Source organism: Betta splendens, chromosome 1 (assembly GCF_900634795.4).
Source record: "Betta splendens chromosome 1, fBetSpl5.4, whole genome shotgun sequence".
In the NCBI taxonomy this organism is placed as follows: Eukaryota; Metazoa; Chordata; class Actinopteri; order Anabantiformes; family Osphronemidae; genus Betta; species Betta splendens.
This window is the reverse complement of record NC_040881.3, coordinates 436,158-461,813: the sequence shown is the minus strand read 5'-3', so window position 1 is coordinate 461,813 and position 25,656 is coordinate 436,158. Positions and strand designations below refer to the sequence as shown.

Sequence of the window (25,656 nt, the reverse complement as noted above, 5' to 3'; positions counted from 1 at the left end):
GAGTTACAGTAATCCAGCTGGGTTGTAACAAAGGCATGGATTGCTGCAGTGACGTGTGGTCAGGGTAGGCAGGAGAGGCGGGGCCTCACTTCACCTGGCAATACCATAACGTGTCTGCGCCTCTTCCACAAGGGGGCTCTGTTACCACCCTTTCACGCAGGGTGTCCCCACAAATGGGTTTCACTTTTCTAAAAAGACTTACTGAATGACACTAAGTAAAACAATTCAAGTGCTTGAGAAGTAAATTTGAACCTTAAGTGAAGTATTTTATGTTATCCTAATGAAGAGCAAACCTGTAAAACTGATTAAAGCAGTATTTAAAGTTTTAAAAACAACTAAGACTCAAAATTGAACATCTACATCTCTCTATTCTTTAGAATGACTATGAATTGTGAAAAATACATGGAGGCTACAGGTCAGGTCTCTTACTGCTATAAAGGATATGTTCATTCAAGACCAAATATGTCCCTTTTGGTGAGATAGGAATGATGATAAAATATAAAAATGTGACCAGCAGTAATATACATTCTGACAATTAAATAGTGAAAATACACCCTTTTAAAATTATTATGATTGCAAAATTTGACTCCAGAGGACTTTGTGCTTTACCAGCCATGAACCTCACCACACGCCACTGGATTGCTGTGTCAAATTGCTTCATTGATAAAAATGATTTAATTTTAGTCAGCTGCCTCAGTTGCAAGAAGCTAGGTCTCACCATTGAACTAATCTGCCCATCCAAGTTAAAAATGACCGTCCACCAAGACTGTAACAGTAGATTTAAAAGATTGTGTGAATCTTGAAAGACACAAGATTCCGTGGTGTCTTTTGACAAACCTGGGACTTTTTTTACTTTTATGTCAGATTTTTTCCACAGTGAAACATAAAATATTTTTTTGCAGACAGAGTGAGAACTCCAATGTGGCCCATTCCACCGCTTGAGAGAAGCAGCCTTACTCGCTCTGTGGCTGAGCAGATTCATTTACATGCATTGAATACAAGCGGGCGCATCCTCTACTCTGTCACAGAAACACACAGAAGCACATAAGAATTGTGCTGGCCGAAGCAGGCAACGGCGCCTGTCTGATCCTGATACAACAATCAGATTTGCTATCTGCCCCTGTTCACGGCTCATTTAGGATGTTAGCTAAAGTGTGTCAGTCTCGTGACTTCACTTTGGGTAGTCCTTCGAGGAACGAAAAATGCTGGGCATCCCAGTGAGACTAGTGCTTGCATAGGACACATGCAAGCAAATGCTACACAAGGTGTGGAGGTAGAAATTTTAAGCACTCTGTACAAGATAAGAAAGGTAGGGGTGGTGGTTCAGTTTATTTGGCTTCAAGCACACGTAAGGGTGGACAGACAGGTGGAAACAACAACAGAGAAACTAGAGGTTCAAAGACAATTGGAAAGAAGACTGGGACAAAGGGAGTAAGAGAAGATGGTATTATAACATACAACAGAAGCAGGATGTAGTGGGAATAAGGACAGGGATCATCCCTGGGATTAGTAGGTTGAGATTCGATCATGGTTTAAAAAAGAAAAGCATGAAAGAAGAAGATGTGAGGGTGGAGCGGAGAACTGTAGAACATGTTCTGAAACACTGTATAGTACACATCAAAGAGGCAGGATGACACAGGCTCTGAAAGGCGGAAGAAGAGGGACAGATCTGATGACAGAAGATGCTGTTGGGTGAAAGATAAAATAGGGCACAGAGCGGTGTTTAGGTTTGTAGTGGAGACGGGGTTTGAGAGTAAAATATATCGTTTTTTTTAAATAATGCATACTCCAAGACAGAAGGTGGCAGTAACGCACTATCCGGTTTGCCAACCACCAATAAACAAGAACAAGAAGAAGAAGAAGAAGAAGAAGAAGAAGAAGATGCCAAAGGGGGGGTCAACATGGCGGCCTTGTGTAAGGTGCTTTCCAGCTTAAGATTTAGAGTCCGGCACAGCTACTGTCGCCATATCAGAACCCCGTCAGGCTCTGAAGCCAGCGGCGGTTCCGTCAGTAACCAGTCCGCTCCGAAAAAGCCCAGATCTGGCTTTGCTGCTGCCTTCGAGTTGCAGTCGGAGCTCCAGAGGGAGGCGAAAGGCCCCGCGGACAGAACGAGAGGTTCCGTGTCTGGCCAAGAGGAAAGCTTCGCTTCGCTGCTGCGCCGGTCCCCGCTGATCCAATTGGGACCGGCCAAAGACAAGGTAGTGGTCGGGACGGTCTTCCACGTGGTCCGGGACGACCTGTACATCGACTTCGGCGGGAAATTCCACTGTGTTTGCCCGCGCCCGATGGCGGCGGACGGAAAGAGGCTGCAGCGGGGAAGCAGGGTCCGTCTGCGGCTGCAGGACCTGGAACTTACCGCCCGGTTCCTGGGAGCCCACACAGACACGACGTTGCTGGAAGCCCAGGCGGTACTGCTAGGCCCGCTGGAGGGACGGGACATGGACCGTCAGTAAAACCTGTGGTTTGTAAAGGAAGTCTGGCGTCGGCGCAACCAAGACTGAGGGAATGAACCGGAACCCGAGTTTAACGATAAGTTAAACGTTGTTTGGAAAAGTGATGCTGAAATAATAAAAAATCATGTAATCTTCTCTTTGTTCCATCAATCTTTAATCATTAGATAGATAGATAGATAGATAGATAGATAGATAGATAGATAGATAGATAGATAGATAGATAGATAGATAGATAAACTATAATCATCCCACAGTGGGGAGATAAAAACTAAGCTTTCCTTTAGATGCCTTATAATTATGTAGTAATTAGTAACACAGCCTCTGTGTACGTCTAGTTGTTACATTCAGGACCTTTAAGCGCAAAAACGCGCAATAAAACCTATTGAAACATCCAATGCGCATAGTTAGTTGCGCTTTCCTTAATTAGCCCTCAGCCAGAACTCTGGAGCACAGGATGTGTTTGGAACAGACCTCAGTGGTGCAGGTGCAGCTTTCAGTTAAATCAAACACAGAGGTTACGTTGCTTTAATAAGATGGAGCAGGAGCTGCCGCAGGCTGTGCATGAACGCATCATCCACCTGGTGGTGAACGTGTGGCAGACGGCTCCGCCTCCATGTAAACAGTGTTTGAGCTAAAGGCAGCCGCTGGTAAATAAAGCTAAAGCTGACGTTTCAGTGAACATGTACCAGAGATGACCCATCAGCAGAAAAAGGCAACACATCGGAACAGATTAAGTAAAATCAGATATTTCTATTACCGTGGGTCGCAATTCTATCAAAATCAGTTTGACACAATTTAAATAAATCTGTACTTAGATTTTAAGCTGTTGTCAAACAGCTTCAAACAATCCTTTTATGAATGTGTTGTAGGAATTAAAGTTACTTATTGTATTATCAATACGTTTACAAATATACAATAAATATGTTTTCTTCACTTTTGGAATACGACAATGTGATATTCAGTTAATTATGGTCATTATGATAATGCATCTACGTGTCTAACTGTCTTACTGTTAGTAGTAGTATATATTCACATGCATACAGTCACTATAGTAAATATGGCTACATGAGGCTCCAAGATTTACTTTCTGTTCTGGCAGAACTGATGCCCCATACACATCCACTGATGCAGACCGAGGGAAGCTGCACTAGGAGAGCATCGGTGGGTGGGCCATGTCAGCGACCCAGCTGTTGGTTCTTTTGGACTCTCTCTGGGTTTCTTCATCCACACATGCACATACAGAGCCACTGAGAAGACAGAGACACAGATCTGTTCAAGTCCTGTTCAACAGCTGGCTGCTCAGTCATAGTAAGGTCCAGCTGAAAGTTTCAATACCTCAACAATGTTCATCTCCACGGTTCCTGCCGCGTCTTTATCCAGAGCCTGGAAGGCCCCTAAAAGAGAGCACAAGCACCACAAAAGAAGAGCTGAGCATTTTAGCACTAGCTCACTACGCAGAGTTGAGAGGTGGAAAGCGTACGCACGGAACATGAACTCCAGTTTGACCAGGCAGCAGGTAAAGTTGTCAAAGTCGATGATCTCGTTGTCAGCATATCGAGCAATCAGCATCTGATACAGCTTGTTGTTGAGTGTGAACCCTGACGACAGAGCACAGCAGGTTCATTAAGCAGGTTCATAAAGCAGGTTCGTCAGCGGTACGTCACATTTGACATTAGCATGGTTTACCGCCGTTTTCTAGAGCCAGACGCATCTCGTAGGAGTTCATACAGCCTGACTTGTCCAGGTCGAACTCTCGGAAAATTCCCTGCCAGGAAAGCAGAGAGGAGACATCTGTAAGCAGGTAGTTTCTGTGTCCAAACACTAAAGGACACATAAGCCTCAGCTGCTGCTTCAGACAGCTCAGGATTGGATCAGGGACTCACCAACCACTTCCTGATCTTGTTCCAGAGAATCTGGAACTCCACCAGGCCCAGGCGAGCACTGCCATCTTTCTAAGCTCCAGTCAAGGTCGGTTCCGTTCTGAAACTAACCTCTGCTACATTTATAAGCATTGCAGAAGTTAGAGCAGTCAACGCATCACAGGACAGCAGTGGCCCCTCTGGTTAGGAGCAGCTCTGCCTTCGGTGGGAATATGATGCAGCGTAGAAAGGCACTACATGTAAGTGCAAACCTTTTTGTGTTCTACTAAATCAAGTGCATACTCCTAGACATAGACCAGAAGCCACGTTACACCTCTAAACTGACCCTACTGTTCAAGAGCAGCTACTGTTGGACAGACAGTGGATAAAGGATACGTCCATGAGGCTGATCATGGCTCTGCAGGACTCTGCACTGAAGCCATCTGTTTGTAGATCTCTATCTGTAAACACCATAGAAAAAAAACCGCTCCTGGTTTCACTGGCCAACTGAGACTTCCAGTCAGAGGTTAATACCCAGACTCACTCTAGAGTTTATTCTTTACATTGAACAAACACTGGTGACATTAAAGAGAACAGGTGGAATAGGTAGCAAAGCTCCACTGAAGAACCAGTTGCCTGTTTATTTATTACACAATTCCACGTGTTCTTCAGGCTTGAAGTTCAGTGTGTCCAGACCTTACAGAACTTACGTTTGGCGACCACTCGGTTGAGGATGGTCCTAAGCTCCTGCACCGAGATCTCCATGTCCTGGCAATACATGAGATCTACATTCAATGAACTCATCTCAGCAGATAAAACTAACTGTGTTACATGTGATAAACATTTCCAAGCAAGAGTGGTGACGGTAAAGATCCCCCTCACCTTCTTCCCTCTAACCACAAGAGGCTCAAACCGAACCAGTTTAGAAAGTTGAACTCACATCTCCAGACAGTTGAGCGAACATGGATCTGAAGGAGTCATTGATGTCCTGCTCGGAGATTTCCTCCTGCCGGATGAATAAGATAAGATACATGAGGTCAAAGGGTCAAAAACATCAGTTTAGATAAAAGTGATGTGGATGTAAATATCTACGTAGATAAACAGAGAGGTTCAGAACATACATTTTAAGTCTGTCACTATGGCAACGAAAGCTGATTTCTCTGCTGTTTGCAGCTTCATCCTGACTGTGGGTGAGTTTTATTTTGTGGAGAAGCGCCTGTGTTTACTTTCACCATGAATGCGCCACCAGTCCACACAATGAGCTATTAGCGCCATGATGTTTGTTTGTACACATGTGGTGCATAGAGCAATGACATAAAACATCGCCATGTTATCATCAATGCATCAACAAACAAAGGAAGGTCATGCTCTACCTGATCCTCCAGGTTCGCCACCACGTCGCCACCCATCTCCCTGCAGAGATTCACTCACGTTATCACACACTTTACTTTCTCAGACTGAATAAATACCCAGAGTAAATCCAGAACACTCACTGGGTCTCTGTCTGTTTCTCAGTGAATACCCTCAGGACAAAGTCGGCCTCTTTGGATGGTTCGAAGGTCGAAGGGACGATCAGGTACTCACCCGGAGGGAGGCGGAGCCTGGCGCTCACCTCTCTCAGGTTGATGAAGGTTTCAGAGCGTGCGCAGGATGAATGACGCAGGAAGAAATCCTTCTTCATGTGGATACTGGCAGAGCCCCGGTACTGGTAGACGGAGCAGCCTCATCAACTACAACCTGAAGGGAATTATGCCAGAGTGGACTGGAAATGACTCACCTCCTCAGGAATCTGTGGGAAGGAAAGAAAAGAGGACAGTCACCAGGAGCCAAGTGGCGCCGGAAAGGTCCAGGGTATACAGTCATGGCTGTTATTCTCAGTCAGTGGAAGTAGAATAAACACTCTCCGTGACAACTGTGTACCACAGGCTTTTAAGGTAGCTGTGGTCAAACCTTTATTGAAAAAAACTACTATTTAGAAAACATCATAGCACGGAAACAGCTCTGGTTAGAGTCACTAATGATCTTCTCTTAGCTTCAGACAATGGTCTATTTTGTCATTGTCCTGTTACAGAGACTAGAACATAGCATCGGAATTAAAGGAACAGCACTGGGCTGGTTTAAATCCTATTTGTTCAACAGATTCCAGTTTGTTCATGTTAATGACAAACCCTCCACATGAACGAGGATTAGCTATGGAGTACCTACTGTATATATGTCTCCTCTAGGTCAGATTATTAGGAAGCATTCTATAAATTTTCATTGTTATGCAGATGATACTCATCTATATATGTCTTTGGAACCAAATGAGACAGATCAACTAGTCAAAATTCAAAGTTGTTTAAAAGACATCAAATCCTGGACCCAAAACTTCCTTCAACTAAATTCAGATAAAAGAAAAGTTCTTATTATTATTGGCCCTAAAAATCACAGAGAGACACTGTTAAGTCAGATAGTTACTTTGGATGACATATGTTATGGGAAAAAATGTTTCTTCCTTATTCTATGCAGTTATTATATGATTTATGACTTATGTTCTGCAATTAATATCTTACATTTTGTCTTACTGTATGTATTTGACATTTCACCTAGATTGTTCGGTGGTCGTCTCTGTCTGATAGACTCTAGCTCCCAAACCCAAGGCCAGGGAGTTGTGTCTCTCTGTCTGTTGAGACTTAGCGCTCCTTCCTCTCTGATAGTCAGACGCCAGTGATGCAGATGTGAGAATGTAAACATCTCCACACACGGCGACAGGGATGGGATGGTGCATGCAGTCTGATTGGGCTACACAGTAGTCGGACAAAGGGGTTAAAAGGCAGAAGCAACTTGAGGATCGTGGGCTCTCTGCATCACACCTTTGTGGTGTGCACTGATCTCCCAGCTGGTTTTTGGTTTGTTCATGTGCACGATCAACATCCATGCTTTTGATTTGCTTTCCCCATTATTTTTATTTTCCTTTATTTTTATAATAAATCTCACAAAAGACAACTCTCTCATCTGCCTCTTTATGGGAAATTTCCACCACACATAACATTAGTTTCAGATAATACTGCAAGGAACCTTGGTGCCATCTTTGACCAGGATCTCTCTTTTACATTGTACATTAAACAAATCTCCAGAACCACCTTATTTCATCTTAGAAATATAGGTAATATCAGAAGCATCCTCTCTCAGAGCGATGCAGAGAAACTGATCCATGCATTTGTTACCTCTAGGCTGAACTACTGTAACTCCTTACTCATAGGATGTCTTAACAGCTCCTTAAAAAGCCTACAGCTTATTCAAAATACTGCAGCCCCAGTTCTGACAGGACTTAGAAAGAGAGATCACATTTCTCCTACATTAGCTTCTCTGCACTGGCTGCCTGTAAAATGTAGGATAGAATTTAAAATTCTCCTACTCACCTACAAAGCACTTAATGATAAAGCTCCTTCTTATCTTAAAGACCTCATAGTTCCTTAGCTCCCAGCAGAACACTTCGTTCTCAGAGTGCTGGGCTACTTGTGGTTCCTAGAGTGTTTAAATGTAGAACAGGGGGCAGAGCTTTTAGCTACCAAGCTCCTCTCCTCTGGAACCAGCTCCCTCTTCAGGTTCGAGAAGCTGACACACTCTCCACCTTTAAGATTAGGCTTAAAACCTTCCTTTTTGATAAAGCTTATAGTTAGAGATGGTTCAGGTCACTGGCAATTTTTGTTAGTCACAGGAACCATCTCTTAGCTAAGCTGCAATAGACATAGACTGCTGGAGGACTTAATTTATACACTGAGCTCCTCTGTTACCTTCTACCTCTTCTATCCAGTAACTTCCCATCATTGTTCCATGTTTAACTAACCTTGTCTTTTTCTCTCCAGTAGTTGTGCTTCTCCCCCGCTCTCGCTCTCTCTCCCCCACTCTGTCCTCACCTACAGGTATCATCAGACTCTGTGATGGGCAGCTGCAGATTCAACCATCCTGCCTGTGTCCAGTCTCTAGTCCACCCGTCCTGCCTGTGCTCATTTGTTGCTATTCTTTTCTCTCTCTCTCTCCCCTCACCCCAACCAGTCGAGGCAGATGGCCGCCCACATCCAGCCTGGTTCTGCTGGAGGTTTCTTCCTCGTTAGAGAGGGAGTTTTTCCTCTCCACTGTCCACATTGTAATTAAAGTCTTGCTGTATCTTAAACCTTACCTTGTAAAGTGCCTTGAGATAACCTTGTTGTGATTTGGCGCTATATAAATAAAATTGAATTGAATGTATTCAGACATCACTTGTGGAGACTGCAGCTAGATGGAGATTGTGTGTGGGTGCCCTGTGAGCAGTCAGAGATATTGTAACGGCAGTGGTCAGAATGGTGATGACTTCTGACCTCGTAGATGGCGAAGCCGATCGTGTGCATGTCTTGCCCGTGGCGGCGGAAGCGGCGACGGTCCTTCTGCATCAGAGCCACCAGGAAGCTGCAGGCGGCCTCCCCGTCGTCGGGTCGTCGTCCTCCTCCAGCAGACAGATCTTATACTGAGGGTTGATCCAGAACGTGTCTGTAGACAGATGGGAAGTTCTCAGATCAGACGTGGATATGGTGAAGCTGTCCAGACCTTGAGGAAGCTGCAGATGTGTGCAGCCCATAATATTCATTATTCACCATACACTCATTAAATCCATTAACTGTCTATTACCTGCAGCGCCAATAAAATGTCATCAGGACTAATGTTCCCCACCATACTCACTGGGATGGTTCCTGCACCCTCCGGCAGTGCTTCCTCGTCTCCAGCCACCCTCAAATGTCACAGTAGACCAGAAACTGGTGGAGTCCTGACTGAGAGCGTCCGGGGTCAGATTACAGATCTCCAACCTGGAGAACTGGCGCAGAAACTCCTGGAAGCTCATCCTGAAACAGAAAGACGCCCTTTACTCTCTGCATCTCTCAAATGAACCTCAGTCCTGTCCACACAGCCAGAACCTACCAGAACTCTCCATCCTCCATCTTGCAGAGCATCTCATCTTTCTCTGCGGAGTCAATGGAGTTCCACTCTGAGGAGCTGACGCAGGCTAAATTATTAACGTTTCCTGTTCTGATGCTGAACAAACAAAGACGATTTGTTGGCCTCATCTCATCTAGAGCACTTACTTGTCACTCCAGGCTCCGGTCCACTCCACTTGGCCCCAGGGGTTCCTGATCCGGATAAGACGTTCCTGCTGCCCTCGGGAGTCCACCTGCAGAGCAGAAAACACACCTCCAGAACCCAACACAAAAACCTCATCCGGAGTTTCACACAGTAGCAGAGCTGAGCTAACCTGTTGGAGGCCGGTCACCGAGTATGCATGACCTTTGACCAGCTTCTTGAAGGTCACAGCCTCCATGTCGAAGGTGCTGGTGATCTGAGGGCAGAGAACAGAAGAGGTTCACATCTGGTTAACAGGCAGCAGCTGACTGAGCTGCGCTTGTTTCCAATAGGAAATAACACACAGATCACACAAACACACACATACACAACATTAAACAGCAGCTAATGACAAACAGGCAAACAGGCCTGCGGTAAACTGGCTTAGCCACAGTAGCTAGTGTATGTAGGAATGTTTAGCCGTGACTGACGTCAATGGAGCAGCCCAGCAGGGAGCCTCTCTCCAGAGCTTTGATGATGATGCGATAAAGGTCTTTGGGAGCTTTCTTCAGCTCGTACATCTCTGAAACACCGCCTGTAAAATCTTCGAAGCCTTCAGTGGTGCTGCCGCCGGACAGGGCCTCGTACGAGCCGTTTAGCCTCAAAACACAAGACACGTGGAGGAAATTATGGAACTGTTAGCGGTTCAGCAGCATTCACCTGATCCTCCACCCTGTGCAGAAATGCTACCCATGTTGGCAGGACCTTACTTGGCGTAGGCCTTCTCCAGCAGAGCACTCCAGAACTCGCTGCCTTCAGCCGAGTGGACGAACAACAGCTCTCCGTCTTTGACCGGCAGCTGGTCATCAATCACTACGTCCACCCACTCTCCGAACTGCCAGAACTGCAGACACAAAAGATTCTTTAGATTCACAGAGAGGACAGAGCTTAATCTGTCTGAGCAGAGGTACTGGTCTGGTACTTACCAGTCCAATTAGAACCAAAGCCTAGTGGTATTTTTCTGATGCTTGTGTATCATTTATTAGAGGAGTGGGTGTGGCCTCTGCCTTGTGTTGGCAGGTACAGTCTCACCTGGAAGTGGAAGATGCCAGCGTATTGGTGGGTGAAGCTCTGACCGTGAGGAACCACTCGATGGAGCAGTCGTTCGTTCAGAGTCAGAGAACCAATAGCAGCGAGCAGCCAACAGTCTCCTGCAAAACCAGCACAGCAGATTCAGATCCACAGGGAAACTGGTTCTGGTTGAAATACACCAGGTACAGAGCAGAGGCTGTTGAAGCCCTGAGCTGCTTATTAGTCTGAGTTATGTTTCATAATTATAACGGGGTGGTGAAGATGATGATGAAGAGCAGTAAATGTTTGTTAAAGTGCTCACTGAACATTCTGCTAAAGCCTGAAAGTCCTTGGGGACATGCTAATGCTAAGCTAAAAGCTAACACCACAACATTACGCTGCTAATGCTTCCTGCTAATGGAGCTGCTGTTAACCAATCAATACACAGGCAGAATGGTGTGTGGGTGCTGCCTTCAGGTGCTCCTTGTACAAGCTGCTGTTTCCCAAGAAAAAAGCGAAACGTTATTGTTCGAAGGAAAAGGTTGACAGAGTCCTTAAGAGTAAATCAAGCAAAGTTAGATTTGAATATAATAATACATTTCAAGTGACACGGGGTATAGAGCTGTTTTTAGGTTCTAGGGGAAACAGGGCTGGATAAGCGAATAATGGAATGTTAGATCACTGAAAGTGGGTGTTTTTTTATTGTATTTATTTATTTATTTATTTATTATTTTATTTATTTATTTATTTATTGTTGTAAAGTTAGGAAAGAGGGTAGATGTATAGATACAGTAGGTGGCAGTAATGCGCGGTAGTACACAAACTGCCATAAAAAAAGAAAAAGAAGACACAGTGTAGTGTAGTGCAATATGCCCCCAGGTGCCACATTTACCATTCAACCCCCAGAGCCCTTCGACTTTACAAAGCCCCAGCTATTGGAAAAGTGGATATGGAGATTTTAAAGATTCCAACTAGCTAGCAATCTACACCTTAGCTCAGAAACTAACCAAGTAAACGCGCTGATCTACTGCATGGGGGATGATGCAGATTACATACTACTAGGGCAAGCTCTGACTGAGGTACAGAGACAACAGTAGCTAGCAGTAAGAGAAACAATGGAGACATATTTTGTGCCTAGAAAGAATACAATATATGAGAGGGCCCGTATTAAACAAAGAGTGCAGCAAGCCAATGCAACTGTAGACTCTTTTGTTACTGCACTGTACAGTACGCCTTAGCTGAAAACTGCAGTTATGGAATGCTCTATGATGAGCTAATCAGAGACCATCTTTTGGTAGGACTGAGAGATACCAATCTAATCAATCTATTTATCGGGGAGACTGCAAATGGACAGAGATTTGACACTGGAGAAAGCAGTAAACATGGCAAGACAGTCAGAAGTGATAGAAAGACAACAAACAGACCTCAGAGGAGAAAATAGTTTGAGACATTGATGCTGTGGCAGTAAAGAGCAAGAAACAAAAACAGCCCATACACAAGTCCCTAAATCAGTTCAAAAACACAGCTGCAAGGCCAAAGACATGGCATGAGCCGCAATCATGCTATAGATGTGGAAAATCCCCGGGACATGGGAAAGGTCAGTGCCCAGCAAGAGATATGATTTGTCACACGTGCAGGAAAAATAGACATTACAGCAAAGTAGGCAAGTCAAATGTTGTGGAGACTGACAACACTGGTGAGATGCCCCTGTTCCTCGGTTCTATAGGTGGAGGTTCAGACCCTTGGTACGCAGACCTGAACATCAGAAATCATAAAGTCAGATTCAAGATAGACACGGGGCAGATGTTTCTGTCATTCAAGCTCAGACTTATTACTCCATAGCTAGCTAGGTAAATCAGACCATTGTTTGGTCCAGGTGGAGCGCAGCTTCCTGCTGTAGGGATGTACAGAGAAACCTTGTGCATAGGAGAGCAAAAAATCCAAGAGACTTTATATGTGATAAAAGATTTACACATAGCTTTGCTGAGCAGGCTAGCTAGCATTAAGCTTAAATTGTGTCTCGAATAGATGACATAGATAAGAAGGAGATGAAAGAGACCTACCCAAAGCTATATCATGGCTAATGGAGTACGACAGCCGTACTCCATTAAACTAAAACCAGATGTAGTTCCTTTCTCCCTGTCTACACCAAGGCGGGTCCCCATCCTATTATTAGGGAAAGTGAAGGAAGAGCTGGAACGGATGGAGAACATGAAAGTCAACTCCAAAGGGGAGGAGCCAACTGAGTGGTGTTGTATGGTATGGTGCCAGTGCCATCAAAGAATGGTTCAGTTTATCTGTGTTGACCTGTTCGCCTTAATGAAGGATTGTGCAGAGAAAAATATATCCTGCCATCTGTGGAGAAGACACTTGGATCACTAGTAGGTGCCAAAGTTTTCAGCAAATTGGATGCAAACAGAGGGTTTTGGCAGATTCCATTGTGCCAAGAGTCAGCATGTTACACGACATTCACTCCATATGGACCATTTCCAGTTTAGCAGATTGCCTTTTGGGATAGCCTCAGCCCCTGAGCACTTCCAGCGAAGGATGTCATTGATTCTTAACGGACTACCAGGGGTGGTTTGTCACATGGACAAAATTCTCATATGGGGAGAAAATCAACTCCAGCATGACATCAGACTCCACACCATGCTACACAAGCTCCAAGAAGCACGCGTCACACTCAACATGGAGAAGTGTGAACTAAACAAGTAGGAGGTGAAGTTCCCGGGTCACATTCTGTCTTTAGAGGAAGTGCAGCCGGACCCAGAAAAGATAAAAGCAGTTAATGAAATAAAAGGACCATCAAACATAAGTGAAGTTCGAAGCTTCCTGGGGATGGTCAATCAGCTGGGAAAATTTATGCTGGGACTGGCAGATAAAGACAAACCAATGAGAGATCTCCTGTCAAAGAAAAAACGGTGGGTTTGGGATTACACTCAAAAAAAGCATTCGATCAGCTGAAGAAAGATCTTACTTTGACGCCAGTGCTGACACTGTACGACCCCAATGAAGAGCTGAAACTGTCTGCTAATGTGTCATCGTATGGACTTGGTGCAGTTCTTTTCCAGAAAGAAGGAGAACAGTGAAGGCCTGTAGCATACGCATCGCGCTCTTTGACACAGACTGAACAGAGGTATGCACAGGTGGATAAGGAGGCGCTAGGATTAACGTTGGGATGCGAGAGGTTTTGAGACTTCCATCTGGAGACATTTCTCCTTAGAGACTGCTCACAAGCCACTTGTTAGCCTGCTAGGTCACCAGGTTCTGACAGAAGTCCCACCCAGGATCCAGAGATTTCGACTCAGGCTCATGAGCTACATTTACACCATCCACGACACTCCGGAAAAGCTTTGCTCTCTGTGGACACTCCGGTCACCTGTCAGCCAAAACCCCAATCCAAAAGTCACAGATGACCTATTGGAAGATACAAACATTTATGTGAATGAAATAATAAATAACATGCCTGCCAGTTCAACTTACATCACAACTGAAAGAACAGCTGAAAATGGACAATGTTTGTTCAGAGGTCATGTCATTTTGCCAGAAGGGGTGGCCTGGATACTGCCATCTCGCAGGTCCCATCAAACCATACTGGCTGGAAAGAAATTCACAGACAGTACATGATACCCTGCTGTTAAAAGGGTCCAGGCTAGTTATCCCCACTTTAATGCGTAATGCCGTACTGACTGCTTTACACGAGGGTCAAGGAATGTCCAGATGTGAAGAGAGAGCTAGAGAGACAGTATGGTGGCCAGGGATAAGTACCCAGATAAACGAACTAGTGAGAGACTGTAAGAGACTGAGACTCATGCATTAAAGTGCGTGGTAATCCTGTAGAACCTTTACTGCCTAGTGAGCTTCCAGAGAGACCTTGGCAGAGAGTAGGTGCAGATTTAATCACCCTCAATAACAGCAGTTACTTACTTGTGGTAGACTACTACTCAAGGTTTGTGGAGATAGACAAGCTGATCCCCACAAGGTCAGAGGAGGTGCCTGTACACCTTAAACCCATTTTCTCCAGACATGGCTTTCAGAACAGGTCTAAAGCGACAATGGACCACAGTCCTCAGTTCAACAGTTCGCTGACTTTGCAGCATCCAATGGATTCAGACATACCACAAGCAGTCCTAAGTATGCTCAAAGTAATGGAGAAGTGGAACATCATGTCCAGACTGTGAAAAGACTACTAAAGAAAGCTCAAGATCCATATTTTGCTCTTTTGGAATATAGGGCAACTCCACTGCCAAATGGATATAGCCCTGTCCAACTTCTAATGGGCATGGGATTCACTCGCCTGTACCCCGACTTCCCTCACTGCTCACTCCAAATCTTCCAGACAGCGCTACGGTGATGTCTCGGGAAAAAGAGAGAAAGGTGAAAGACAGTGTCGTGTTCAACAGGAGACACCGCGTGCAGGCTTAGGTCAAATAATCCCAGCAGGTCAGTCAATTTGGATTTCAGTCACCAAGTCTAAAGGAACAGTGGTTTCTTCTCACTCCACACCTCGCTCATACATGATGGAGAGCCCTTCAGGTACCATTAGGAGAAACCAACGTCATTTTGTGCCTTTGAAACATCACCTCAGACACAAACAGCTGTCAGACCAGCAGGGAACACTCTGGTACCTCCAGATCATTCAAAGTCATATACACCTGGTCTGGCCAGAACTAGGTTTGGGCATTTGGTGATTAAAGCTCAAAGACTGGATTTGTAAGCATAAAGCAATGAAAATGCCTTGCTGTAAATGCTTGAAGAGTAATAGTGTTCTTGAAATATTGAAAGATTGGAAGTTCATGTTAAATTCTGCATGCAGGGTTACGGGTCAATTCTGGTCAAAAGTGTTCTTTTATAAAAAGGGGGATGTGGTGTAGTTCTGTTTTATGTACACTTTTGTTGTGAAGGGCTAGGAGGAAGCGAGTTTTACGACATGGGGTGTGGTTACGAGAGGGTTGTAAAAGCGGTAAATAAAATGTGCTGGTAATCTATTACTTGTCACTGTTTAACCCAGCTCACACATGACAATGTTAGTTCATACTACATATATTTTAGTATGGAGGTCCTAGTGCCTTGCAGCAGTGGTGGGTTAGGATGGTGTTTGAGGGTAGTGAGGATGAGTTGCTCCCACTCACCTGCTGCCAGTGAATCACTCACCTAGCGCTCCCTGACAAACATCGGTCCTGGTGGCTCCGCCCACGATGAACTGAGGCTCTGCTGTCAGCTCCTGAAACAGCCAATCACAGACCTCTGTCGCATCAAATCTGAGTGGCTCATTTTTATTGTTGATATTGTGTTGTTATTAAATGTCATTAAATAGGTTCTACACTAGAACAGTTCTGTTCTTACTGTCGGCCGTTTCCACTCCACTCCTTTGGTTTTGGTGGTAAAGGGTCCGAGCTCCTTAAAGCCCAGAGACGACGGCTCTGCAGGGAACATTGGGTCCTGGAACAAGGATCCATCCTGCAGACACTCCTCCTGCAGGGCCTGAAAGTCCTGGTTCAGGTACCGTACGGCCTGCTGCACAGAGCCAAGACCTTCAGCTCGCTCCCGATCCTTCTGGATCCGACCTGACACACCTACAAACATTCTGCCCCACAAGAGAAAAGCAGAATCAAAGCATCGGTCCGAACCACTGCATGTGTTCAAGTTACTGTTTCTACACTTTAGCTGCTGTAACAAATGGTTTCTCAGATCATCCACTGGTTCCATAGAGGAATAATGAACATGCAGGTGTTCTACCTGAGCTCTGTCCTCTGGTCCGGCTGGAAGCTGAGGAGACAGAAAACTGGTAACTAATAGATATTATTGCAGCACATTAACCAAACCAGTTCATTAGCAGTGGTTCTGCTAATCTGTGGTTGTTTGGATTGGGTCAGAACAAAAACAGGATTCAACACTTTATTAAAAACTGTGTGTCATCATCTGATGACGATGATGTTGATGATGGTGGTGGGCTCATTTTAGAGCCTAGTAAACTCATTAATCTACTTTACCATTAAACCGGGTCCTGGTTGTTAGTTTTGATCAGTATCGAAGCATAATTTTACAAGTAGTGTTGGATACACAGTCAAATGGACTCTGGAACAGTCCAGCTGGTTCTGGCTCCATCCTCAGATGGGCTCAGTGAGGCGCATTGAGCTGAATCATCACTCTGGACTTTGGCTGCTTCTGACTGGATCCAAACTGATTATTTCTATTGTTCTTACAGTGACACAAACACTGAAAACTCACTTCACATCAGAACAACAGACACGAACCAGGCTTCGCCAAGACCGGCGGTTCTGATTCTGGAATCTGAGACCTTAGTTAAAAGTTCAGCCCGTTCCAAAGAGACCGGGGTACCTGTTTACATCATGAGCTAAGCTCAACCGACCCGGTCCCAGCACGTCATGTTTACAACAAAGGATAAATGGCGAAAAGACGCTGCAACTCTGATTGGCTAAAACACAATGACGTAACCACCGCAGTTTCTAAAGCTCTGGACCACACACAGGAATGGTCCTGCAGACCCACTATACACAGATCAATTCGGAGAAGAACACTCACCGGGCGTGACTTGGTCCACAGATCTGGAAACTATGTGTGCAGCGGATGCTCCGGACTCTGCTGTGGATGCTCCGCTGCATCAGCGAGCCCCGCCCGGCGGGAGGGGCGGGGCTCGCTGATGCCGAATCGGAGCCTCGTTCTGCTAGAGGTTGTTTCTCCTCATGCTCATAAATGATTTGTGACGGCTTTTTCTGTTTCTTCTTAAACCTACTTTGTAAAGAGCTCTGACATGACTTTTGTTGTAAACTAGAAATAAATTATTCTGAATTATATCACATTTATACAGAAACATCAGGTCGTTCAGCATCAACATCATCAGAATTTACTTTTCTTTTCCTGGAAATGTTCCACCTATGTTGAGACTTTGTGGTGTCAACAACATCCTGTTTCTAATTAATTGTTAAATTCACTTAGTGATCACTCAGTATCCAGTCAGTGATTGTAGTTACTGGTTTCCCTAGACTAGACCGGCCCGAACCAGTGAACCCGGCCACGGTACTTTACAGTGGAACCTACCTGTGTAACAGGGAAATGTAACATCATCAGGTGTGAATCACCGTCTGAGGGTATGAAGTAACAGCTGAAGCAGGAGACGTTGGTGTAAATATATTTATTGACTTTATATTAACCCTCATTCAAGCAAGTAGAACAAAACAGAAACACTTTAAAGATCAGAAGAAACCAGAACCGTAAACAGGGATATGATGCTGCAGATGCACAGGAAGCCTCGGCTCAGAGCATGGTGAAATGAATCCACTGCAAACAGACAGAGAAAACATGTCAACGTCTGGACCCGTTCACAGTCAGCCTCTGACCACAGATTCAGCTCTCACCTGCATGAACGTGAGCTCGATTGAGCCGGTGTTGTGAGGGTCGAGCTGCTTGAAGATCCCTGAGGAGGAAGACGGATCAGGGTCAGATTCAGATTAACCTGAATTGGGCCAACTCTGACCAGGGGCTGGATGCTCATCCACAGACAGCTCCACTACACTAAACCAATCACATTGTTTACTAAACCTTTACTTACTGAACATCATCTCCAGCTTAATCAAACAGACCACAAAGTCATCCAACTCGACAGTCAGTTCCGGGTCAGCGAACCGGGCCACCAGCAGCTGGTGAAGGGCGTTATTGAGACTGAAACCTGGAGGAGGACATGTGGAGTCATTGAGTTATTATTTCTGACATTATGCTCCTGGGCCCCATCATCAACAACAACAACAACAACAACAACAACAACAACAACAACAACAACAACAACAACAACAACAACAACAACAACAACAACAACAACAACGCTTAAATCTGCTTCTAGAACCATTTTACTGGGTTCTTAAACCACTGCACTGTAAAAAACGGGCCACTTATGTGCCAAAGTGTACGAACGCTAGCGCTGCTGCTACCGGACCCATGGTTTATCCAGCAGGGGGCGCAGCACCACCATCATCATCAGCTTACTGACAGTAAAGCAGACGACTCTAGACAGCAGCACAGAGAAACACAAACACCATCATTCCAGCAGAGAGAAACACTGAAGCACAAAGAGGAGATGTTAGTGAGCAGGAACAGCGGACTGAGCCCAGCACCAAAGGTTCTGAACCCAGCAGTGAGAGGAGACCCACGTCTGCACCCCTGATGGGACACTCCCACTGCTACAGGCTCAGACGAAGGACCGTCCTGACGCAGTGACACTGAAACCAAAGACTCCGAGGATTAAGGTCAACAGAGGAAAAGGTGAGCGCAGCCCAGATCCAGGTTACACACAGGATCCGTTTCCATTGTCCAGCAGTGAGGGGTCAGAGGACATTCCTACACAGCAGAAAGAGGAAGAAAAACTGACCGGCGTCCTTCAAGGCCAGTCTCAACTCTGGACTGCTCATCGTGCCCGAGTTGTCGAGGTCGTTCTTTTTGTAGATGTTCTGCAGACATGCGTAAAGACATTAGTAAAAGCCATGAGGTAACTCACGACACGTTTGATTTGCAGCTGACATCTCACCAGGTATCTCTGGACCTTCTTCCACAGTGTAGCAAACTCCCCGATGCCCAGCTTCCCGTCTCCCGATTTCTGCTAGCGAGTTAAAGTTCAGTCAGGGCAGTTGAGAAGGTGCATCACAGCCTTGAGACCGACCTTCTACCAGCGAGGACGGATCTACTTAACGTTTAAGCTGCTTGATTCAGAGGCTTTGCTTTTTTACCAACTCAGCCTCCGTCACCTTGCAAGGCTCAAAAACATTTTTAGTCACAGAAGCAAGTTTTTGGGAAACTGTAAAATTTGTTGCTGTGAAACATGAAAAGTGTGTGACTTTGCTGCTGTGTTGCTCTGATCTGCTTGTGATTTAACAGCATCAGGGAGCTCGACCACAAAGAGCTAAAGGATACGTCCATCAGGTGGACCATTGTCATGCACGTGTCTAAACTGAAGCCGTTGGTTTTGATGTCGGTTCCTGTAGAAAAATTCACAGAATGTAAAACCTGCAGGGGATCCTGTTCAGGTCAAAAGAGCTGCATCCTCAGACAAACTCACGCTTAGCGATGATTCGGTTCATGATGGTCTTCAGCTCCGTGGCAGAGATCTCCATGTCCTAAAACACAGCGAGAGCGATCCAATCAGAGCCACGGATTCACTGTCTATTCACCTGGACCCGCTGGTCTGGGTCCATATGGACCTGAACATCATCGGGCTGAAAAAGAAAATGACAAACTTACATCTCCGGCGAGTTTCATGAAGAGGCTTCTGAATCCTGAGTCCACCTCTGAGTCGGACACGTCCTCCTGAACAGTCAAGAGATTGAAGTCTGAGTTCAAACCACAGGACACAAGTTCAACCGGCTTGAAAAACACGCAATGTCTGTAGTAAACTTTACTGTGAAATGTGCAGCAAACACTGCAGGAGGAAATCTGCAACCGGATCAAACCATGAGCGTCAGTGACTACGGCAGAGCCTCAGTAAAGGCATTAGTGCTGATCCGTTTGGTGCCGACGCCCTCAGTCAGACACGCCCTAACTGCTGCAGCTCATAAACCCCCGTGACCTGTCTGTACAGAACAACAGGTGTGCTGTCCCAGTAATAAACAACACAGCAGGAACCAACCGGTTCACTCTTCCTCAAACGCAAACCTGACTAAAACACAGGCAATGTGGCCTCGGTAGAGGTTCGGACCGAGCATCCTGCTTAGCCTCTGTTGACCCGGTTCGTCCTTAATAACACACCTCACAGCTGCAGTACTTACGTCAGCGAGTTCAGCGTGAACTGGGTCCTCACAGTGTCTGACAGGGAACAGAATCAAACACACTGATTAGTCACATACACAGAACCACAGCAAACCTGGACCGGGCCGTCACGTACTGGGTCTCCTGCTGCTTCTCAGAGAACACCCGGATGCAGAAGTCTCCGTTGATGTCGGGTTCGAAGGTGGAGGGGACGATCATGTACTCCCCGGGGGACAGTTTGAAGCGGTTGCTGACCTCACGCAAGTTGATGAAGGTTTCGGACCGGGCCTTCTGAGCGTGTGTCAAGAAGAAGTCCCTCGGAAGATGCACGTCCCTCTGCCCGTGGAACTGAGGGGTGGGAGCAGGAGCAATTATGACCTCATTGCCTCCTCCTCACGCATGTGTTTGACCTTTGACCTGCTGCCACAGGTCGAGTGCTCACCTGCGACGGAAGCTGTAACAAAGAGAGAAGACAAATGTTACTGTGAGAAGTGAATTAGAGGATGAAACCATGTGAGACGCTCCGTTTGAGCTCCTCACCTCATAGATGGCGAACCCGATTGTGTTCATGTCCTCGCCCTGCTTGCGCAGCTTCCTGCGATTCTTCTGGATCAGGCCAACCACGAAGCTGCAGCCGGTCTGGCCGTCATGGTGCTCATCGTCCTCCTCGTCCAGCTTGATCACGAACTGAGGATTCATGTGGAAGGTGTCTGCACAGAAACACAGCTCTGCTCTCAAGGTTCCCGGAGAGACCGGAGCTAGACACACACACACACACACACACACACACGCATGCACACACTCACACACACACACACACACACACACACACACACACACACACACACACACACACACACACACACACACACACACACACACACACACACACACACACACATGCACACACTCACACACACACACACACACACACACACACTCACACACGCATGCACACACTCACACTCACACACACACACACGCACACACACACACACACACACACGCATGCACACACTCACACACACACACACACACACACACACACACACACACACACACACACACGCATGCACACACTCACACACACACACACACACACACACACACACACACACACACACACACACGCATGCACACACACTCACACACACACACACACACACACACACACACACACTCACACACGCATGCACACACTCACACTCACACACACACACACGCACACATACACGCATGCACACACACACACGTGCGCACACACACACGCATACACACACATGTACACACACGCACACACACACAAACACACACATGCACGCATACATGCACGCACGTACGCACACACAATTGCACACACACGCATGCACACACACACACGCACACACACACACGCGCGCACACACACACGCATACACACACATGTACACACACGCACACACACACAAACACACACATGCACGCATACATGCACGCACGTACGCACACACAATTGCACACACACGCATGCATGCACGCACACACACACACACACACGCGCTTGCACACACACACACGCGCGCACCTGCACACACACGTACGCACACACGCACAAACAGCCTTGCGGTGCTATATAAGTGGGGCCCCACCATTGACATAATGCCTCCTTAGCCCCTCACTCTAACCATCACAAAAAACGCAGACGTCTTACCTTTGCCCTAATCACAACCAAACCTCAATTCTAACCTGAGCCCTAAAATCACATCTCGACCCTCAAAAAGGCCTTTAGAGTTGTGGGGCCCAGCCAAAGGGCCCCACAAGTGACCAGTACTAACAGGCGTTGTTCCTGCAGCCTCCTGCTGTGGACCCTTTCCTCCAGGTGCCGTCAAACTTGGTGACGCACCAGGGATGGCACGTCTCGTCCTCGATGGCGTCAGGGGTCAGAGTGCACACCTCCACACGGGAGTAGTTACGGCAGAAGTCAGTGAAGGACATCCTGCAACGTAGGACAGAGAAGCGTGAGCCTCATCTAGCAGCACCATGCTAAGGATCCAGCCAGCGGAGGTACCAGAACTCTCCGTCATCCGCGCTCTGATGGGGGCTCTCTCCCTGGACGTAGTTCCACTCGGACGACCTGATGGAGAAAGTTCAGATCAAACCTAAGAACCCTGGACCAAACCGGGACCGGCGTCTGCTGCCAGCTCACCCATCGCTCCAGGCCCCCGTCCACTCCACCTGACCCCAGGGGTTCCTCATCCTCACCAGCTTCTCGGGTCGGCCCCGGTAGTTCACCTACAACAAAACGCAGGCGTTGGCGTTGGCGTTGGCTTGGCCCGTCTGTGACATGGGCCTTCATTCACGTCTCGTGTTGCCGGTACCTCTGTGGCGCCCGTCAGCGAGTAGGCGTGGCCTTTGACCAGCTTCTGATGCGTGATGGCCTCCGAGTCGGCGGCGCTGGTGATCTGCACACAGACGGATTGGCGCTGTTTAGAAACACTGCATGGACTCAAAGCAGACCTGGCGCCGCTGCGGACTCACGTCGATGGAGCAGCCCAGCAGCGCTCCGGCGTCTAGCGCCTTCTTGATGATGTAGTAGAGGTTGGACGGCGGCCGCTGAAGGTCGTAGCTCTCTGTGATGCCGCCGGTGAAATCTTCGAAGCCTTCACTGGTGGAGCCGCCGGACAGCGCCTCATAGGAGCCGTTCAGCCTGCGGTGCACAGACAACACAGCATGAGCCCACGGCGCCCCGATCCGATCCGATCCGATCCGCGTGACAGGCCCGTCTTACTTGGCGTAGGCCTTCTCCATCAGCGAGCTCCAGAACTCCCTCCCCTCGGCCGAGTGGACGAACAGCAGCTTCCCGTCCTTCACCGGCAGCCGGTCGTCGATCACCACGTCCACCCACTCCCCGAACTGCCAGAACTGCAGGGAAGAGGTGAGGTGGAGCGTGGACCGGATGATCATGATCAACTCATCACGTTCAACCGTGAACTTATCAGAACCGATGTCTGGAACCAGTAGCGGGCTGTCAGCTCCGTACGTATCTCTGTTACCAGGTCACCCGATCGTTCTGGAGTCAGAGCTGATACTGTGTGGAGAACCCCCCTCCCCCGTCCTACCTGGAAGTGGAAGAGGCCGCAGTAGTTGCTACTGAAGCTCTGGTTGGTGGGAACCACTCTGGCCATCACATATTCGTTCAGGGTCAAGGAGGCGATGGCCGCCAGCAGCCAGCAGTCACCTGGAGACACAGAACCAGCAGCAGGATGAAGCATCCCAGTAAACACACAGATTCCGTTGGTTCTGACACTGAGCAGAAGCCGCACAAAGTTCATCTGAACCGGGCCTTTGACACCAGCTGACTCTGAAGCAGGTGGGCTTTCCCTGCTGATCACCTTGGTCCAGCTGCTGACTGACTGAACACACCTGAGCAGCCGGACTGTGGCCCGAGGTCCAGAACGGCTCCATGTCCAATTTAATATGGACATCACATATACATTGGACAACCAGATGTTTTGCTTAAGTGTATTAGCACATGTCCAAAATCTCAACACCAGTCCATAGTTTGAAAAGAACACAAAACGATTAATGATTAATTAACTATACATTAAGAACAGTGTAAACAGTATGAAACATTTTATACATTAAGAGGATTGTGTCAACAAATCTGTCCTGACTCCAACACCCTGTTCTAATCCTTTCTTAAAGATTTGAGGTCAGGGGGGAGAAGGTTCCACAGTCTAGGTCCTTTAGGAGCAACTGGATGGCAGATCAGCCTCTCCCTGCTTATTTAATGCGACACAGATGGGTCCAGGTAAGCAGGAGGTCTCACTCTGGACTGAAGAAGCTCCAACCAACAAACTGTTGGAACATGCAACAGAAACTTGTTTGTTACACAACAACAGGCCGCTGTGGTTGGAAGCAGGCACGACACGCCGTGACTCACCCACCACAGCACCGGCGGGTGTGTCCTGATTGGCTGAGGGCTCAGACTGCGACTACACCCCCTCTGATGATCCGGTCCCAGACTCACCCTCTAACAATAGCTGGCAGGCCTGCTACTACAGCTTCAGCATGGGACCAGAACCCACCATCTGATCTAATCCTTACTGGACTTTTGCACATGTTAAAGCAGCAGCGGTTCTGCAGAACACGTGCGATTCTCTGGATTTGTCCCATAAGCCTGAGATCAAAACCCAGACTTCACAGCCTGAGACAGAGCCTGTGTTTCCTCCACACGGCAAACCTCACGATGTGTTCAGGGACCCATCTACTGGTGTGTGCACAGGCAGCAGTCCTGTGATGCATTCAAGGCCCATCAGGAAACACTCACCCAGAGCTCCCTGGCAGATGTCGGTTCTGGTAGCCCCCCCAATAATAAACTCAGGGTTGGAAACCAGCTCCTGTGGACGACAAAGAGCAAAGAGCAGACATTGCTTTCACTGACTACCACACAACCTGCCCCTTGTCTGGAGCCGCGGTTCAGTGCAGTACTATACATACAGTATGCTACTACAAAGCTGTGCACACAGCATTCATTACCACCTGTACTACATGAACCAGAGTTCCAGCTGCAGTACTGAGCGTGGAGTGAGTCACCTGTGTGCTAGAGTAAAAGTACACACCAGTACCACTATAGTGCCAGTACTTTACTGTGGCTGAGCTGCACATAACAGCTGCTGTTTCTTGCATTAGGTTCGCAGTACTTCGTGTACTCGTACTCGCTTTACCCAGTCTGGTTTGTGTCAGGGAGGGGCCGCTCAGGTATGAGTCCCCTCAGGTGATCTGCCACCACAAGCACAGACACCCCTCCCTCCCCTCCGGCCCAGTCCAGAACCGGGACCGGCCCAGGTCCTTACCGTGGGCCTCTTCCACACGACTCCCCGGGTCTTGGGGGAGTTCCGACCAAGCTCCTTGAAGCCCAGAGACTCGGGCTCGGCGGGGAAGGTCGGGTCGCAGAAGAGCCGTCCGGCGGAGCAGCACTGAGCCCGCAGAGAGTCGAAGTCCTGGTTCAGGTACGGAAGCGCGTTGGCGTTGGAGCCGAAACCCGCAGCCAGGGCCCGCTTCTTGGCCAGAGTGGACGCAACCCCAGACATTGTTCGGCGCACGACGAAGATCCGCAGAGACGAGAAAAGAAGTGACGAGTCAGACGCTCCTGAACTGGTTTCTTTCTAGACCTCCGCCCTGCAGAGGAGGAGCCAGGTCCGTTCATCTGGGCCTGGAACCAGGAAACGGGAGCGAAGTCCCGGTTCATAGAGTCCCTGGTTTGGGCTAAACTGGGGCTCGGCATGTGGACCAACAGACTTAGATCATTTTGTCACATTTGCGCTTCGGTTCGGCGTAACTATCACGAAAAACTTTTCCTGTGACGTCATAGCGCGTTTGCGCGTCTATGAGGTGTGAGTCCTTGGAACTGGTTCTACTGGATTGGGAACCAGAGGAGGAGAGCAAAGCTGTCAGTCATCCGC

General features: G+C 47.4%; 3 protein-coding genes across 3 annotated transcripts; 1 reads left to right on the top strand and 2 right to left on the bottom strand.

Moving 5' to 3' along the window:
• Nucleotides 1–1,861: 1,861 nt before the first annotated feature.
• mrps28 (mitochondrial ribosomal protein S28) lies at nt 1,862–2,588 on the top strand. Its single transcript, XM_029154803.2, has one exon. It carries the CDS (start codon nt 1,902–1,904, stop codon nt 2,451–2,453), a length of 552 nt encoding a protein of 183 aa, XP_029010636.1. The 5' UTR covers nt 1,862–1,901; the 3' UTR covers nt 2,454–2,588.
• Nucleotides 2,589–2,599: 11 nt separating this feature from the next.
• LOC114857480 (calpain-1 catalytic subunit-like) lies at nt 2,600–17,121 on the bottom strand. Its single transcript, XM_029154004.3, is given in 24 exon segments — nt 2,600–3,700; nt 3,789–3,847; nt 3,938–4,051; nt 4,140–4,218; nt 4,337–4,405; nt 4,709–4,773; nt 5,023–5,080; nt 5,253–5,318; nt 5,686–5,725; nt 5,806–6,017; nt 6,090–6,101; nt 8,653–8,765; nt 8,768–8,821; nt 9,011–9,171; nt 9,248–9,322; nt 9,412–9,497; nt 9,579–9,662; nt 9,877–10,045; nt 10,156–10,289; nt 10,478–10,596; nt 15,611–15,680; nt 15,803–16,043; nt 16,196–16,225; nt 17,003–17,121. Coding segments are annotated over 24 exon segments (2,217 nt in total). The 5' UTR covers nt 17,083–17,121; the 3' UTR covers nt 2,600–3,673.
• A 476-nt stretch (nt 17,122–17,597) lies between these two features.
• capn2b (calpain 2, (m/II) large subunit b) lies at nt 17,598–25,361 on the bottom strand. The gene is made up of 21 exons (XM_029154050.3): nt 25,048–25,361; nt 24,522–24,591; nt 23,311–23,429; nt 22,980–23,113; nt 22,730–22,898; nt 22,570–22,653; nt 22,398–22,483; nt 22,260–22,325; nt 22,027–22,187; nt 20,753–20,922; nt 20,655–20,666; nt 20,349–20,560; nt 20,233–20,269; nt 19,709–19,774; nt 19,527–19,584; nt 19,382–19,446; nt 18,999–19,067; nt 18,843–18,921; nt 18,030–18,146; nt 17,836–17,894; nt 17,598–17,758 (listed from the first exon to the last, which is right to left on the bottom strand). Exons 1-21 carry the CDS (start codon nt 25,282–25,284, stop codon nt 17,735–17,737), a joined length of 2,094 nt encoding a protein of 697 aa, XP_029009883.1. The 5' UTR covers nt 25,285–25,361; the 3' UTR covers nt 17,598–17,734.
• Nucleotides 25,362–25,656: the final 295 nt, after the last annotated feature.

Excerpts from the sequence above, each read along its gene's own strand:
- mrps28 (XM_029154803.2), top strand. The coding sequence starts at position 1,902 with ATGGCGGCCTTGTGTAAGGTGCTTTCCAGCTTAAGATTTAGAGTCCGG.
- capn2b (XM_029154050.3), bottom strand. The coding sequence starts at position 25,284 with ATGTCTGGGGTTGCGTCCACTCTGGCCAAGAAGCGGGCCCTGGCTGCG. Across the intron at positions 19,585-19,708 it reads TCATGAAACTCGCCGGAGAT|GACATGGAGATCTCTGCCAC; the intron begins GTAAGTTTGTCA and ends GCTGTGTTTTAG. Across the intron at positions 19,068-19,381 it reads CAATGGTCCACCTGATGGAC|AAATCGGGAGACGGGAAGCT; the intron begins GTATCCTTTAGC and ends ACTCGCTAGCAG.